The 18,480-nt window shown below is 33.4% G+C and overlaps 1 protein-coding gene across 1 annotated transcript in view; it reads left to right on the top strand.

The window, feature by feature from the left end:
• LOC117167111 (adhesion G protein-coupled receptor A3) overlaps positions 1–18,480 on the top strand; it is a 51,611-nt gene that overhangs the window by 17,966 nt on the left and 15,165 nt on the right. Inside the window, exons 9-12 of the mRNA XM_033351767.1 lie at positions 8,234–8,370; positions 8,442–9,284; positions 15,231–15,477; positions 15,572–15,865. Coding sequence (XP_033207658.1) covers positions 8,234–8,370; positions 8,442–9,284; positions 15,231–15,477; positions 15,572–15,865 — 1,521 coding nt within the window. The remainder of the gene's footprint in view (positions 1–8,233; positions 8,371–8,441; positions 9,285–15,230; positions 15,478–15,571; positions 15,866–18,480) is intronic.

Below are 18,480 nucleotides of genomic sequence, written 5' to 3'. Positions count from 1 at the left end.
CTGTATATCACTCTATGAAAAAATTTTATTAATCAAAAGCTTCAAGTTGAAAAATCATCCTGTATATAATGTCGCAAGCGCTCTCGCTCTGCTCCCCTGAGAAACTGAGGGAGCCAGCAGTTCTAGGAAGGCTGAGAACGGGGTGACTGAACGCGAGAGTTTGGTGTAGTTTTGTGCCTCTTTTACAGAAAAAGTTTTAGTTTTCATTGCGTCAGATCATACAAAAATAAAAAGTAAAAATTCCGTAAGGCGCTTGTCAATACTTTTAAGTTAAATTTTCATATCCATTACAATTTTATTATTCATTACTTACTAAAAGCGGAAAATCTTCTTGCTACATTGACACCGTCCCTTTGAAAATTGATTTTCTCGGAACTGAACAATTTTTTTCGATAAAACTTCTCTTCTCTCTGTTCATCAACTCAAAATCTCAGGGAAGTGTCACCAGTTAAAAAAATGAAAATGATCATTTTTGTCACGATTTTAAGACGTTTTTCAAAACCCATGAAATTCTAACCTCAAAACTAAAAGATTATTTTCGCGGAAATAGATTTTTTCTGTCTAAATTTTTCTCCCTGTATTCAGTAACTTAAAATCTTGGGGAGGAATCGTCAGTTTATTTTTAATAGAGTATTTAATTTCTTATCACTGTCTCAATTCGACTCAGGGTCAAGATAAAAAAAAACGTGTCAACCTGACATAATCACCTTCGGACAATATTTAAGCAGTACGTCAGCTCGGAATGCGAATTTTATTTATTTTTTAAATATGATTTCAACTTTACACAATGTTTTTTTTTTGCTTAACTACACACTACCATTTTGACAATTGCAGTGGAATCTACGGCACTTCTCGCTACGACAGTTCTCGTTTTCCGATTTCTCCTTCGTTCGCTTGCCCTCACTCCTTGTCTCATCTCACAAACACACATACGCGGCCGGCTACGCCTACTACACCGAACACGGCTTGACAATGTTTCATTTAAATCATCTTTCGGTTTGAAAACCTCAAAATAATAATTGTTTAATTTTTAAGTCTTGTACAATTTAAATGTTTTTCAGTTGCAAATTGGCTAGTTTTGAAACAAGTTGAATTTGAAATGTTAATTTTTTTTTAATACTTCAAATTCCGTGCAGAAGGACTGGGATTTGATCCCTGCGTCGGCACCAAAGGAAATTTGTCTATGTACTTCAACCGGGGCTCCTGTTGTTCGGTACCCACCTTAAGCTGTAGGTCCCCTCAGAAGAGGCTGGTTACGTACCAAGGTATAGGTCCCATGTGCCTATGTCGAGGCGACTAGCCTTAGGGGTCGAAGTCAATTTTGAGAAGACTCGACAATGAGTCAGCGATCTCCTTGCGCTTGATTGAGGCAACTACGGGGAACTCTTGCTCGAGGGTCGCTGGTCAATTTCGAGTAATGAATACACACACGTACACTTACATAACACACCAGCCAGTGCTTCGACTCTAACCCCTGCCCACATTGCAACTAACTAACTAGTCAGTCAGTACTTGCTACTTTAGCTTTTTTATCAGTAAAATAGCCAGAATCAATTGAAATTGGAATATAAAGCGTTAATAATATAATAATTTATAATTCAATAAACTGGAACAAAAATACTCACGGAAAATAAATGATTGGAGCTTTCTGTGTTTACAAAAAAATGATTTTTTAGTTTTTTGACGGAAAGCCATTGAAAGGCCCGCGGTCTAAACCTGATAACTGAGAGTTAAAAAATTTTACACGGCAAAGGAAAATCATCGTTATTTTTGCAATTTTCAATATTTTTTTAAACCGAAAAATTTTGTTTATTCGTATACTAGAAAAAAAAATAGTTCACATTAGTTTTATAACATTCAAATCAAAATTGAACGTTATATGACAAGTAAAAGGTATACATATGGTATCTACAAGGGGTCGAGCGGTCTAAACCTGTTATCTGCTGTGTTCGAGCGCTGATTTTCCATTTTTTTCTCGGGCTCACATTTTTCTGCTTTTTTTCAAGCTGCGGATAAGTTTTATATGTCAAAATGTTTGGAATCACATGCCTTCGTCTTTAAAGTAGCCACAAATAACTTTTGTCAAATGCCCTATTCTGTGAGTAAACTGAGACGATTAGAGAAAAAACACGGATTCTCCATAAGACGGAATAAGCAATTAACAGTTTTAGACGGCGGACCTGGCTGTAGATACCAAAACGCGATTTTCGAAAAGCCATGAAGAAAAAACTAAAAGCAATTTTGTTGTTTAGTTTGCGGCATATTGACTGCATATAAAAAATATTACCGAAAATGCAAAAAAGTCAACTTCGAAAAACATGTCAATCAACAGGTTTAGTTCACGGACCCTTCAATTAAATATAACATAAACAAGTCTGGCTAGGGGTACGCAACGCGAAATGGACAGGGGTAACCAACTGTGATTATATTTTTCAATAAAAATGCTATAAATAAGAAAATACGTAAAATTATTAACAAGAGCAACCATCTATGTAGTTTGAGAATAAATTTAGATATGCCAATCAAAACCAATCTAATGTTTTTTGCAGCTTTGACAAAATATATAGAGATGAGCCCACATTTAACAAATTAATCTTTGGAACAATAATGTCGTTGCATGAATTACAACAATTGATTTTTTCAATAATAAATTGCCAAAATAAATTAGTAATGTTTTAAATGTTACAATGAGCTTGTGTTCTACCAATCTATTACCAATCAGAAGAAAAGCGAATGTTGATTTTAATGTGCTTATAGGCTAAATTCCGAATCTCAAATAAAAAAAGTCAAAACAGCGTACAGATTTCTTCATGCGTCGATTTTATCAAGCATTGACTGTATATGCATATTTAAAAATGTACAGATTTTGTAATTAAATAAAAAATAGAGATTTCACAAAAATTCGTTTCTTTATAGATCATTACTGAGCCAGTTAGGAAAAGCTGACCCACATAAACACAATTTCAAAATGGTGAATTGGAATTATTGGTACTAAAACTGTTATAATAAGTAGCTAATACATTATTTGATGGATTAGAACAAAAATGCACACTGGCATAGCGAGGGGGGGGGGGGGGCAAACTTTTGAAAGTCGGCAATTCTAGGATAATTCATTCATAAACTCAAGCAACGTACGAGCAATTTCGATAATTCTAGATAAAATCGTCAATGTTTAAACATTTTAAGGCAACAAATGTTAAAAAATGAGAATTGAATTTGGATTTTCTTACCAATATATTTTCTTGTTCTAAAAATTCGGCATGTTATTGGAAATGTGTCACTCGGTATTTTTCAAGGTTTTATTTTCCAAAAATGCCAATTAATTCATAGCTTTTTGATTTCAATAGAAAAAAATTATTATTGCTATCTTGGGATAATGTAAAGATATAATTCGGCAAATCGACGACCTTTTTTAATTGAAATCTCGGGAAATATATTCAGATCGACGATGTTAAATTTACTGTTTTGTGGAATTAATAATTTTCAGATACTCATTTAATTATCTATTTATTTTGTGGAATTAATAATTTTCTAGGCTCATTTAATTACCAAATTCTTGTTTCATTTTTTGATTTAAAATAAACAGTTAGAAAAATCTACTTAAACAGCGCGCCCTTGGTAATATCGAACTATCGGCCATCAATTATTAATGGAAGAATTTAGCGTTCGTTGTGGCACTTTCATACCTTTTTGCACGCAGACGGAAAATGTTCCATCTTCTCATTATATCACGTAACAAAACTATGTATTTATCTCATTTTAAGAGATTTTCCGCATGCACAAGCGGAGAATGTAAGAAAATGCGCTAGAAGGAGATAAGTGCATGGTATGACATGGTAGAGTCAGAAGATGGAAAATTTCTGTCTGCAGGCAAACGAGGTATGGAAGCACCCTTAGGAGGTGCTAGCGAATTTACATGAGTGCCCGCGAAATTTGAACTCAAATTAAGCAAATTAAAGGTACACAGTAAAAAGTTTCATCATAGGACATAAAAATACCAGTGATTACTATGGGAAATTTACCAAAATTAGGTAGAAATAACACGATAGTGTAAAATCGCACATAGATGGTAAAAAGCAGTTTTAGAAGAAGGGAATTTCACATTCGCCTTGTGAATTTACAGTGACGCTGTTAAACGCTGCAAGTAAAAGTTTGCGCTTGCGCAATGACCAGCCCTGGTATTTTGAATCGCTTAATCCTTAATGTATGTTTTAATTAAATCGAATCGTAAGAATAATAAGATATATAAATAACAGGAGTCATGTTTTATTAGGCAGAAAACATTGAACTTTTTGTTTGGTTTACTGTTACAAAACAAATACGCATCAAAATTATAAAGTTATGATCAGTGGGCGAAAAAGGCGCATTCTAATTTATACCAACTGCTGCGTAAACAGCCGTAACCTTCAAAATTATTATTTTTCGCAAGCATGCTAAACATCCGAACACATTGATTTAAGTAAAACACATTGCGCTTTGCCTTTGTGATATGCTCAACCCAGCACAATCCACTATTTAAATTCTAAAATATATCCGAATACCGCTAAAATTTTGCATAATCTTGCACTGAATTTACTCGCAGGCCTCACAGGTTATCAAGCCATCAAGCGTTCAACAGCGGAATCACAAGGATTATGGAAGTTTACATCGCTGCTGTAAAATGTATTGCGCTCCGCGTGTGAAATTACACTAATCGTTGGAAGCGTACATAAAAGTTGTGAAATTAGATTTTTGTTTCAGTTACACTTTAGTGTAAAATTCTCACAAAAATCACTGGTATTTTTATGTCTTATAATTGTTGTGGGAAAATTACACGTACATTGTAAATTTCATTCATTTATGGTAAAATGCCTTTAATAATCACTGTCAATTTACAAGAAACGTGTAATTTTCCCACAACAATCATAGGAAAAGGTTATAGAACGAAATGTAATTTTCAGCAATATTTTTGACAGTGTATTGAAAGAAAATCTCGGGACTTGCCAAACCATAAACTATCAGGGCCGTCTGAATCATTTCTGTTCGAGTTTCGCCTTAAAAATATTTTTTGTTGTATTTTGGCCATTTTGGTTTTATAATATCATAATGAACGTGAAAATGTTTTTTGTTCAAAAATCAAACTTTATAAAAGAACTGATTTTCAAATTTGTACGTACCTACGTATGGGCAGACCTTTTAATTAAAGAAAAAAAATCCTCTGAAATTGCCTGTGTCTTTCTCGGTTCGTAAATATTTTTCAGTAAATAAAATAAAAAATTCAAACTCTAAAGCTAAGCGTTTTTCTATTTGAAGTAATAAAAAAGAAACTGAATACTGAGGCATTCAAATTGGAACTCTTAAGTTTTAAACTGTTTAAATTGACGATTTAAAAATTGTTAATTAAAATGCTTTGTAATCGAATGCTCAAGAATTTACAGGTATAAAATTGAAAGTAATAGCACTTTACCATTCAAAGATTTAAATTCAATTCCAAAAATATAAACCCACGTTATCATTTTCAATGCTCTAAATTCAAGAATCAATCAATAAATTTTAAAATGTTCAAAATTTTATTATTTTTAGCAAATTTTAAGCTGAAAAGATTGAAAGTCGAAAAATTAAATTTTTTTAAAATGAATACTTCGTAAATTATAAGATGAAATATTTTCATTGCAAATAGTTAAAACAACCTTGAAAAGCTTTAAATTTGTATACAAAATCTTAGGAAATCTAAAAGTTGTTTTTATTTTTTCCAATTTAAAATTATTTTTGTGTAATTTCAGAACTGCTATATATTTTAATAAGTAATAAATGGTAAAAAATCAATGTTTTTTTTATCAAAAATTTTCCACTTCAAACGCTTTTAGTTTTTAATTGTTCATGACTTGAAGTCTGCATTTTGAAATTCTTTAAATTAACAATATCAGCTTAAAGTGAATATTATCATAATTGAAAAAGATAACAATTCAACTCATTATTTTAAAAGCTGTTAAAGTCGAACTTGGACAGATTTGTCTTATGAAAATTTGAAAAATTTGCCGGTCGAAAAAAAAATCTGCGAAATAGACTGCTTTGAGGCACCGGATTTCACTTAGTCTAAAAACTTATATGTCTCTTCTAAAGATAAACGCTTCCTTTTGATTTCCTTCTACATTTTCGTAATGCCTGGTTATACCTGGTTACGCATCACATGATCTATACACTGATTGACTGAAAACGAACTGAAGCGATTGTCCTGCGAAGTTTTCGCCACCGACTGAAGATGACTGAAGCAGACGACAGAATTTACCGCCGAGGATACTGTCCGCTTTTTTTATACCCTCGCGTTGTTGTGGAGTTGCACCGCTGATCAGCAGCGTCACTCTCTCGCCCCCTTGGACCACCTTGTCCTCTATAACGAGAACTTTTCTTACGGGACTTCAGTGTATAATTCGATGGCTCAATCCCCACGTAGAAAAGTTAGACGTTTCATTAAAATTAGTAAGTGTGCATTAAAATTTAATATTATAGATTAATATTATCGAGTTACTTACACATTCAACTGTTTCATAGTAAATTTTAATTAAGAATTCTTCTGAATTTAAATTAATACATAAATTAAAAAAGTATTCAAACAATTTAAATTATTTTTTGGTTACAAATTTGATTATTTGTTTCAGAATTTTATTGAGTGAACAATCTTTTTTGATTAATATTTCAACTATGTCGTTGAAAATGCGTCTTTTCGGATCGAAAATTGATCATTTTAGCATTATATTATTATTTTATAAAATTCAAAAATTTGTTTGGAATATTTTTCTTTTTTTAATGAAAATTCTTATTTGGTTAAAAAATCATGTCTTTTGGTAGAAATTTGATCTTTTTTGGTTACAAGTCGAAATGTTTAGGTGAAAATTCGTTTAATTAACGGTTGAAGCCTCAACCTAAACAGATTAATTTTCAATCATAGTTGCATTTTTGCTTCGGAAAGATGAAATTTATAATTAAAAAGATACATTTTGGAACCAAAAAGACGAATTTTCAAGAAAATAGTTCAAATGTTAATCAGAAAGGATTGTTTAATCAAGAAAGACATAAATTTTAACTTAACTGTTGAATTTTCAAGTCAAAAAGGCAAATTTTCTTCAAAACAGTTATATTTTTAACTCGAAAATATTAATTTTCAACAGTAAAGGTAATTTACTTTATTTAAAAAAGTAAATTGATAATAATAATCTTATTAATATTTATAATATTTCATATTAATCCATAATATTAAATTTTAATGCATACTTACTAATTTTTATTGAAAATTAAATTCATGAGTTACTATTAAATGACGACAGGCGTGTATCTTATAAACAATATTTTTAATATGTCACTAACACAATACTGCGACATTTAGTCAAAAATACGGCGAAAGTGACGGTCTCAGTAATGGAAACGCAATTGCGCAATTCACGTCGAATTGTCAGAAACTGAGACAGTCAGCGACAGCTTCTCCCAGTTTAGACAACTTCGCCAAGAATTTGTCCAAATGCAGGAGATTAAAATATTCATAACGTATCGAATAAAATCAATAAGAAAGTTATGAATTTTATTCTTAAACTTATTGAAAATTTGCAAAAACATTACTTTTTCTATTAGTGTAGGAAATTTCCATACTACAATTCTGTTAAAGTTATGCGGAAAGTTTGAATGACACAAAAATGGTAAATTATGCAGCAGTTCATTCACAGATTTCGAGGAGTATATTTATTATTTTTTACTAAATGTATAACTTGTCAGAACAAAAATAAATAGTGGTAACAAATTCAAAAGAACTTAAAAAATAATAAAACATTTTTACTTTTATAATTTATGTTGGAACATAAAAGATACTTAACGATATTTATTATCATCCCAGTATTGGACATACTTTTTACTTTGTCCCAGAAAATGTCGGTTTACCTTAACAAAAATGGTTATATATTTTTATTTTTTCAGTTAAACTTGAAAAACAAATCATTTTTTTGCTCGACCATATTCTAAAAAATGAAAAGGTTTGTTTATTTTTGCAAAAATACCTACAGTTTATCCAGTCATCAGTGGTCGTGTCTACCTGACTCCCCTACTTCAAATTATAAATTTATTAGTTGTTAAGGTTTTACTTTGAAACTTAAAATAACGGGAAAAATTTGCAGAGGCCTGGAAATAAGCAAGAGTTTTTCTCAGTCTTGAGTGACTACCATATAATTTCTTTTTAGTAAAGAATTTTATGAATTTATATTTTTAGTTCTCTCAGCATCATACCTGTAAAAGAAGAGCATAATGGTCAATGGAATTGCTTACTAGCCTCCGTCTATGGCAATAAATCAAAGACCATAAACGTGATAGTAATATCGAATCGTACTCGTTATTGTCCATTAACAGGTAACTAACTAAATTCATAAAAATCAGACAAAAATATTACCTATGCTTAATATGAATTTACTTTTTTGTAGTCACTAGAAACAACAAAGGCACATATACATGGCCGCACACAGTCATAGGTTGGAAAGTTGAACTACCTTGTGAAAGTAGTCACTCATCCAGTTTAATGCAACATAAATTATTAGCATCTTACCAATGCAACGCCACTGGAGGTTGGGAAAACTTAAACACCGAGCAATGCCCCTACGTATCCTCTACAACCAAAGTTCTCGAGCAGTTTTCGAAAGTGAATCTCTCTTTAACAAAAACCAACTTAATTGAGACTGTTAAAAAATTTAAGAATTATACTGGAGACACTGTTAAGCTTACAGATCCCGTCGAGATCAACTTTATATCTCAAACGATTGAAAATTATTTGAGTTACTTGGTTGAGGAGAAAGAACTCGGACCAATGCTTGTAGACATCATTAACACAATACTCAATTTGCCGAAACAAATGTTGAAATCAGCAGAACTTAGCTACAAGTCTTGCACAAAATTAAACAACGCAGTGGAAAAAATTGCAGAGTTGACACCGGCTATTCAGTCACATAAAAATAACATGGCACTTGAGGAGATTAGAGTCAGGCCCGAAAGTTTTGTGGGGCTGGTGTGCATTTGGTACAAAAGCAATCATCCTAATGAGAAACGAGAACTGTACTGCACTATTAATAATAAAACAACAATGGTCAGCATTAAAGATCAGACGATCGAAGCCTCTGTACAATTACCTCCCTCAATGTTTAACCATGTGAAATATACGGGAGCAACACATCAACTTATGATCTCCATGTATAGTGATAATAGACTATTTCCTAATACGAATGAGACTGATAATATGGATATTTCATCGTGCGTTATCGGAAGTAAAATAAGTAAGTGATCTGATATTCTTAATATTTTATGTTATACGGTTATTTTTTATTCCTCTAATACCTTTCATTCTTCTCCATTTGCACTTTACTTATTACTTATTACTAAAGAGCGGACGAGCGTAGTCTGCAGTTGCGCACCAAGCTCTCCCACCACTCCCCCCCATGCAACGGTTCTCTGCAGCGAGGAAGCCTAAGCTAAGCTCGTTGCGCAACTTCAGACTACGCTGGTTCGCTCTCTGCTTATTACTTTATTTCTTCTTGGCCTCTAAATCTGTCAATTCCCTCTTTCACACATTCTATCTGGATATTTATTATTGATTGCTTTTTCTTCAAACTTGAAAGTTCTCTTTACCCTGTTAGTTGTCTTATACCAACTACAGTGGGTGCCAAAAGTATTCGCCCATCTCTTTTTTTATGATTGAATAAATTCTCTTAATTTTAATTATACCAGGCTAAACAAATGTCTCTTTAAAAGGTTGATTGTTTTAGAAATTCTGTTTAAAGTAAGCCCAGGGTGAAGCCAGTTTATCTAGTTTCTAAGTAGATATTGCAAAAATAGTGTAAATTTCAATGTTTTCTTAAATTTTCAATAACTTCCGAAATAGGAAACATTTTTTAATGTTCTTGGACTCATTTTGAAGCTTTTTTTTTCACCGTAACACAACAGCTTACGAGTATAAATGGTAAACAATCTCGTGTAAAAGCTATCACAGGGTTCCCATCCAGCCCATTAACCCTGCCGTCGAAGGGATCATTGTGTCGTCCAAATCGAGAGCTGGCGGTATACAGTCTTCTTCAACAAGATGTAAGGTTCGCACTGCGAACCCTACACAGTACCCACCATCGCGATACACTAGGAAGAGGGAGAGAGAGAGAGAGACACTAGGAAAAGGAAGAAAACAGTGCACGAGACTACATATTAAGGGGCCCCGTCATCTTTTTTGATTGAAAATTGAATAGTTTGGTTGAAAATTCATCACTTGTGGAAACTGAAACAATTTCATATTATAAATTAATTTTGATTTGTTTGATTTTTTGATTTGTTGCAAATTTCTTTTGATATTTTAATTATTTGTAACTCAAAATATATATGTTTCTTTTAACAATTCATTGCATGTATCCAAACAATAGAATATTCCTTTCTCAATGGGGATAGAAATACATTGATGGCTTATAAAATACTAAGATATTCATATTCTGAAGGAATTTTTTGGACCATCTGAACAGAATTTATCTCGGGGACTATTTGGGCATACAAAAGTATTAGTGGCGACTTGTTTATAGCGGCGACTAGACTAACTAGATCGGCCTTTACACATTCTACGAATTTCGTAAATTCAAAGGACAAAAATGTTCACACTCAAAATATTGAGTAGTTCTGGTCCAAGATCAAACGGGATCTGCGTAGGCGACTCGGGAAAATGCCAGTTGAGAATACTGAACATTACCTGATTAAATATGTTTGGAGAAACACATACACCTCCAACGAAGAATTGTTCCTCAGTATTTTAGAAGCAATGAAGTATTTCTGTCCCCAATGAGGACTGCCGTATCAAGCAGCAGACAGTCATGCACAATCGGCCCTTTTCAGGGCCAAAGCATTTTTCTAAGGAAGGAATAATGTATTGTTTGAATAAATCAAATTAATTTATAATATGATATTGTTTCACTTTCCACAAGTGATGAATTTTCAACCAAACTATGCAATGTTCAATCAAATAAGATGACGGGGCCTCTTAATATGTAGTCCTGCACTGTGTTTCCTTTCTTTTGCTTTTCCTAGTGTCTCTCTTTCTATTGTATCGCGATGGTGGGTACTGTTTAGGGTTCGCAGTGCGAACCTCGCATCTTGTTAAAAAACACTGTACCGCCAGCGCTCGACTCGGCTGCAATAATAGGCCCCCCGACGGAAGGACTAAGGGGCTGGATGGGAACCCTGTGATAGCTTTGACCCAAAATTTATTTTCGAATTGCAAGAACTTGACGTTGTAATAATAAAGTTGGATAAATTTTAAAACATCTTATTTCTAGGCGAATCAGAATCAAAGTTAAATAAATATATATTTTTGGGAAATTACATAGAAACTTTATGATTATATGTTTCACATATTTTACAAAAATATTTCTGTTACAATTTACACTAGTAAGCTGTTGTGATACGGTGAAAAAAAGCTTTAAAATGAGCCCGAGAATATTGAAAAATATTGAATGTTTCGGAAGTTATTGAAAATTTAAGAAAACCTTGAAATTTAGACTATTTTTGCAAAATCTACTTAAAAACTAGACAAATTGGTTTCACCTTGGGCTTATTTTAAACAGAATTTATAAAACAATCAACCTTTTAAAGAGACATTTTTTAGCTCTGGTATAATTAAAATTAAGAGAATTTATTCAGTCATAAAAAGAGGTGGACGAATACTTTTGGCACCCACTGTATTGTTGAACTGATCGAAAATATATTAAATCCTAGCACGGTGAGCCCTGACCGTTTTCTACCTGAAAATGGTTGAACTCAATTTTTCTAGACAGAAAGCATTCTTTCTGACGATTTATGAATAGTTTAAAGGCAAATTTAAAATCTTGGAGAAACTTAAATATAAAAAAAATGTTTCCAAATTTTTCAAAGTTTTTTTTTTAGTTTATGTTTTTTAGACAATTATGCGAAATACTTTTTAAATTGAAAAGCACTTTCCTACAGTTTTTTGTGTGAAATAAACATATATTTTTTTATAAAAATAAAATTTAATTTTACTCATGGCCAAAAAGGCTCCATACTTTTTTTCACTAAACATTTAAAACATTAAAATCCGTTCAAAAGTAATAAATAATATAGGAAAGTCGATCGAAAAAATGCTTCAATAAACTTCAGGATAAAATAGAATTTTCTGCTATACAAAAACCTCCATAATACACACATTTTTCAATTTATCCAATTCTTTTTTATTACACGGAGAAAAAATCTAAGTAATATACCAAGGGCATTTCTCACGCGTGCATAGTAGTGTTTTTTCTAGTTATCCTTTTAAGAAGTCATACAATTTAAGCACGGGTAATCTTTTACCAGGAAATATCTTAGGCCACGTCTACTGATAGCGTTCTGTCTTTCAAGTTGAAGCCGTGGAGCGCTTTCGTGGCTTAAGACCTCCGTTGTAAGAACCCCATACCGAAAACGTAAGGGTTTTTGACAGCCATCGTACGTTTAAGTGAAAGCTTTTTTTGAAATGCGAGATTACTTTCAACACACAAACTCGAGCTGTAATACCATGCGCTTTATGCTTTTGTATTAAAGAGGCCTGCTACGTTAGAATTATATGAATTCAAGCAAATTATCAAAAACTCCGGGCTAATTTTGCTCGTTAAGGTTTTGTACTTTGATAGAAATAGCTCTACTTGCTAGTATGCTTAGATTTTTTTCTCCGTGTACCTGTTTACTAAGTTTTTAATGCGAAATAACAATTTGCGAACAATTATTAAATTATATATATATATATAAGCGCCAGCTGACAAAAACATCGTAGCCAAGGGGAATGAAAAAAAGGGAGGTATAGAGACCTTATAAGGGAGTTGCGACGATTGTACCCCCGGAATGTTCTGTTAAACTAATCGTCCTTATCATGGGTGCTCGCGGAGGTGCCAAGCGTTCACTAGTTAATAGTCTGAAAAGCATCCCTGCGTGTCAACAATATGCTAAAATACTTGCGGGAAAAACGTAGAAGGCAGTCGTCAGATGTTCTGACGAAACGGGTCAGATGTTCGAGTGTAGAATAAAACTTCTTCCTCCAAAAAGTTCTTTATACCATTTGTTCATGCAGCGTAGAAGTTCTTTGTACGCAGCATTTTATGATAATCAAAACATCTAAATATGGAAAAATATGATGGTTCGCTTCTGTGGTATGTTATGAAATGGAAAAAATACCTTGAAATATATCCAGCAAGAAGAATAAGTTATTTTCCATAAAAATATTGATAGCTGTAATATAACCTCTTATTCGTTGAAATTCTCCCAAAAATGGAAATAACACAATGTTTCTACCGTGCCAATCCAAGAAACCTGCATGCCGACTGGATTGAGAATAATAATATTCACTAGTTTCTTCCACGTAGCCCACAAGATAAGTGGCTGTTTTACATTACCGATCATCTATCTATATAACATATGATACGTGTATTACCTAAGCACTTGTAAACACTTATTTTCATCGGGCTTGCCCCCCTAGTCAGGCTTCAATTATTTATGAGAATGAATATATTTTGGACTTGAGGTAGGTCTAATTATTATAATTACATAATATGATATTGTTTTACCTGTCAAAATATCAAATTTTCATACTTTAAGTATTGCCATTAATGTTAAAACTATATTTCTGTCAGCGAACGTTCCATTCTTTCGTGGTAAAAACTGTTTTCTGCATAATTTTTCTTTTACAACATCACTTTTCAAGATTTTAGTGTGTAGCAATATCTGTATAAGAAAATAGATTTATTAAATTCAAAGTAGAATTAAAATTGTGAAATAGTAGCCACTGAAATAATAGTAGGTGCGAATCAGTGTTTGATTGTCTATCCTCGGTTCTTGGGCGAACTTTCGATCCCTTTCTGTAAACGGTTTACCAGTTTTTATGTATTCAATCACATACTGAACGCAGGACGCATTCTATCTTGCCCATCCAATTTTCTTGCTCAGTTGATGGAAGCGTCTTTTGGTCTTTTGAGCCATCGTTGGTTTCAGCCTTCGATTTGAATCAGCACCATGAACTGAACAATTGATGTTCCAAAAGTCGGTCTCTTCTGAGATATCCTCATGAAGGGAGGTATCCATTTCAGCCAGGTCTTGGGGCTTAGGGGGAACCTGTATATTAATGTTCCTTGTCCCAAAATCGCGATCATCTCTTAGGAGGTGCCTGCTTTCCGCGGTTGGCCTTAATGTCGATTTCTTCTGTTTGTCTGCGGCTGGGGAAGCGCCATAAAGCCTCCGTGAACAGGGTTAATGTTGGCATTGCCGCCGTCTAGCAAGTAATCCTTAAATCGATTCGCCCACTCAATTTGGGCGTTTCTCCAGTTCTTCGTCGTGTTTGCATCTAAATTATTTTGAGCAACTCGAACTCTAGGGTGATGGGCACTGTTTGCCGACGCATTAACGCGTGTTCTGCGCGTTCGATCGTTTTTAACCGCATCTACAACTTTTTGGTGGTTTGATGGTGTCATTGTTCTTCCCACGAACAGCTAGGGATAGCCTTCGTCCGTCCTTTTAGAACCCCGAATGCATAAATAAGGAATCTGGTATCCCAGTGTCGCCGTTTAAAATACCTCACTCGGGTGCAGTTCAGCTTGCGGCACGGTTGTTACACCTCCGCTTAAGCGTTATTTCTTTGGGAACCACTCTGTACAATTATCCGCGAAGGGATATTAATTATTGTAATCGTATTCAGCAGACACCCAGAATATTCGGTTAAAATAATTGTCCTTCTGATCGATGCTCTCGGAGGTGTGAAGCTATTACTGGTTTGTAACCTCAAAGCCATATCCGCGTGTCTAAAACATGCTTAGGCACTTTCAAGATTGATGTAGGGAGCAGTCATCATTAGGTCGCTGTATGTCCTCAAGACACACGAGGGTTTCGCTGGTCTGTCCTTGTGATTTCGTAATGTCGGGCGGCCAAACATCTCATGGTCGTGAGACATGTCCATAAAAAGCAGTGGTACCTGTTTCAAAAAAAGTAAAATGGGAGTTGGTTGAAAAAAGAAGTGAAGGAAGAAAATGAAAATTTTATAGAATCAAGCGGGACCTTAGGAAAATAATGAAAGTAATGAACAATATATGCGTTATATTATATGGCGAATAAAAGGATGAAAAGTGAGTTTGGGACAATGTTATTTTTCTTTCTATTTGACATTCTCCTTCCTCCCTCCTTTTTTGAAATTTATAAATTCATCCTGTATATTACAGTTGGAGCAAGAGTGGAAAATTTAACAGAGCCAGTTTACGTAATGCTGAAAGCACCCTTGTTCCATTACTCTGGCAGCCAGCCGATCCCTGTTGTTTGGGATTCTACTTTAAATGAAAAAGGAGGATGGAGTAGCGATGGTTGTCAATTTCTAAATTTAATTAACAACCTGATATTCTTCCAATGTAACAGACTTGGATATTACGGGCTTCTTGAAGATGCTACTCAACTTAATATGGAAGGCAGAAGGTAATCTCTCACTTATTGAGTTTGAAAATTCGATATTGTCATTGTCACCAATTAAAATTGATATGAGATGCAATAAACTTTCTTCTATTTTCAGTTTAAGCGGTGCTAGATTCAAATACTCGAATCCTGCGATTTACGTTGGAAGTCTTATTGTGATAATGTGCCTGGTTACAATCACTGTTACTTACGTATGCTGTTACCCATCAATTGCAATGCCTAAAAAGGCAAAGCATTCTATTATAAATACCTGGATCGCGATGACTCTGCTTTGTGTTCTATATAGCGCTGGAATACAACAGACTGAAAATGTCGAAATTTGCCAAGGTGTTGGATTAGCTTTGCATTATTTGTCTTTGTGCTGTTTTTTATGGATGGCCGCGTCAGCAAGGTATGTTTTATCTTTTCATTTTAGCTATTCATATTTTTAACTTCTTTTAAATCAAAATATAGGCTAAAGGAACCAGTTATCGAGAAAATAGTCAATATCACTTTTTTCCCCTCTTTCCTTCAAACGAAAACTCACAAAACCTTCAAACTTGTTTAACTGGGCAGAAAATGTACCCAACTTTAACTTATGTATGTATTTTTGTACATCAAACTAAAACTTAAAATAAAAAGTGCGATAAAAAGACAATGTGTCAATAAGATAAATTTGTAGAGGGTATAGCGTGAATTGTGAACTTATTAAATAATTCAAATAAAGTGTAAATTTAAGTAGCGAAGCAATTCATGGAATTGAAGGTCAAAATAAAAAAATGCCAAAAATTCTGTTTGGAATGTTGCGGTCACTGCTTTGGATCCTCATCAGGGAAAAAAAACATTTATTAAGGACATGTGATACTTACAGTTTCCCCGGCTTTTTTCCACAAAAATGAAAATTTTTAAAAACTGAATTCGGAGATGCTATAAAATATCATAACGGACGTCCCCGGACTCTTTTTTGAGGGATAATAGCAAAAAATGTATTGTACTAAATAAAAATTGTATGCATATGCATTATTTTGAGGTTGCGTCGTTTTTCATCTCTGCCTTTTCGATAATCTGGAAATTATTTATGAAATAAACTTTTTTGATTGCCTGCAAACAAGGTTAGTTCCGGGAGATTAGTTACTATGTTTATTTGTAAGTCCAAAGTTTTCAGCCAAAAATATTGTGTAGTTTGGATGTAACGCTCGGGTGAATTGTAACACATAACCTCGAAATATACACGCACGTTTTTAGCAATATCAAAAATTCTTTGATAAAAAAAACTCAAAAAAAGTGTGTGGGGACGTCCGTTAGCATGTTCGCTATCATTTCCCAGATTTTGAAGGCAAAATATTTCTTATCCTAGGAAAAAAGCCGGGGGAATCTAACACTGAAAAAATCGATACTATTTCCTAAGCGCTATGCAAATTAATCACATTTTTCTAAATTAAAACTTTTTTTAATTAACCCACAAAAAAAGTGTGTGGGGACGTCCTTTAGCATGTTCGCTATCATTTCCCAAATTTTTAAGACAAAATATTTATTATTCTAAAGAAAAGCCGGGGGAACCTAAAACTGGTAAAATCGACAATTTTCTAAGTATCATATGCCCTCAAAGGCATGTGACACGGCTAAATACCTATATTACCGACCTCACTTTTTCAGTTCACTGAATGTTTTTTTGAACCTAAGAACTTTTTTTGTAAATAAAATATCGAGCTGAAACTTTAGAAAATGTATTAGAGTACAATAAAGTACGTTTAGATACTGCATTTTGGTAGGAACTTCACTGAAAAATATTTCATCTTTTTTTTGAACCTCGACATATTTGAACGTTGGAACTTTTTTTATACATAAAATATCGGTATCAAACTTTGAAAAATAAAAGAGCCGAAAGAAAACTACGTTTAAGTACAAAGCTTAATAATAAAAGATGTAAAAAAAAAACAAATTTCAACTATCAATTCCATCGGCATCACCCGGTAACGTTGTACACGAAAATACGAACCCTCTAGAGCCTCGTCTAGTGGCCGCCAGGGTTCGTATTTTCGTGTACAACGTTACCGGCTGATGCCGATGGAATTGATAGTTAAAATATTTTTTTACATTTTTTATTATTAAGATTTGTACTTAAACGTAGTTTTCTTTCGGCTCTTGCATTTCTCAAAGTTTGAGATCGATATTTTATGTATAAAAAAAGTTCGAAGGTTCAAAAAATGTCGAGGTTCAGAAAAAAGAAAAAATAATTTTTAGTGAAGTTACTACCAAAATGCAGTAACTAAACGTACTTTATTGTACTCTGATACATTTTCCAAAGTTTCAGCTCGATATTTTATTTACAAAAAAAGTTCTTAGGTTCAAAAAAACATTCAGTGAACTGATAAAGTGAGGTCGGTAATAAAGGTATTTAGCTGTTTCACATGCCCTTAAGTCTGTAAAAGATATAAAAATAATTTAGAAAATATTGATAAAACAAAATAAATAATAATGGATAACATTTTTTATTTCAAGTAAAACAAAGAGAAGGGTTGTCTCATAAGTCTGTTCATACTGCTCTTACTAAACACTATATTACAACCGACTATAACTTTGATTTGGATAAATTTTAAATTCTATCATTGGAGAACAGTAGAGCTCGTAGAAAAATAGTTGGAGTATAGAAACTAAAACCAAACTAAAAGAGCAAACCAAAAAAAAACCAAAACTAGAGAAACTTTTCTATAGCGCCGATTTTGGGAATGAATGTGGGCAGGAACTAAACCATTAGAGCCCGCTGCGGATGTAAACAGCCAGGGGCGTGTAAACCGCTTCCGGTGGATTTTACTGCATGTTAAAAAATGTTTTAAAAATCATTTTTCTAATACGGAGATAAGGGTGAACTGAATATTTAACGAAAATGAGGAAGAAACTATATTGCTACGCGTTAAATAAATTTTTTACTTCAGTGGAAGCTTCTAATGTGTCCCCTAAGGGTTTACATTTTTCTTACACCTTCTTTATTCCTTTACACACCCTCCACACACTTACTTGGTGGTG

This window comes from Belonocnema kinseyi, chromosome 2 (assembly GCF_010883055.1).
Source record: "Belonocnema kinseyi isolate 2016_QV_RU_SX_M_011 chromosome 2, B_treatae_v1, whole genome shotgun sequence".
NCBI classification, from domain to species: domain Eukaryota; kingdom Metazoa; phylum Arthropoda; class Insecta; order Hymenoptera; family Cynipidae; genus Belonocnema; species Belonocnema kinseyi.
Note: the sequence above shows the minus strand (reverse complement) of the source record. Positions and strands in the feature narration are given on the sequence as shown.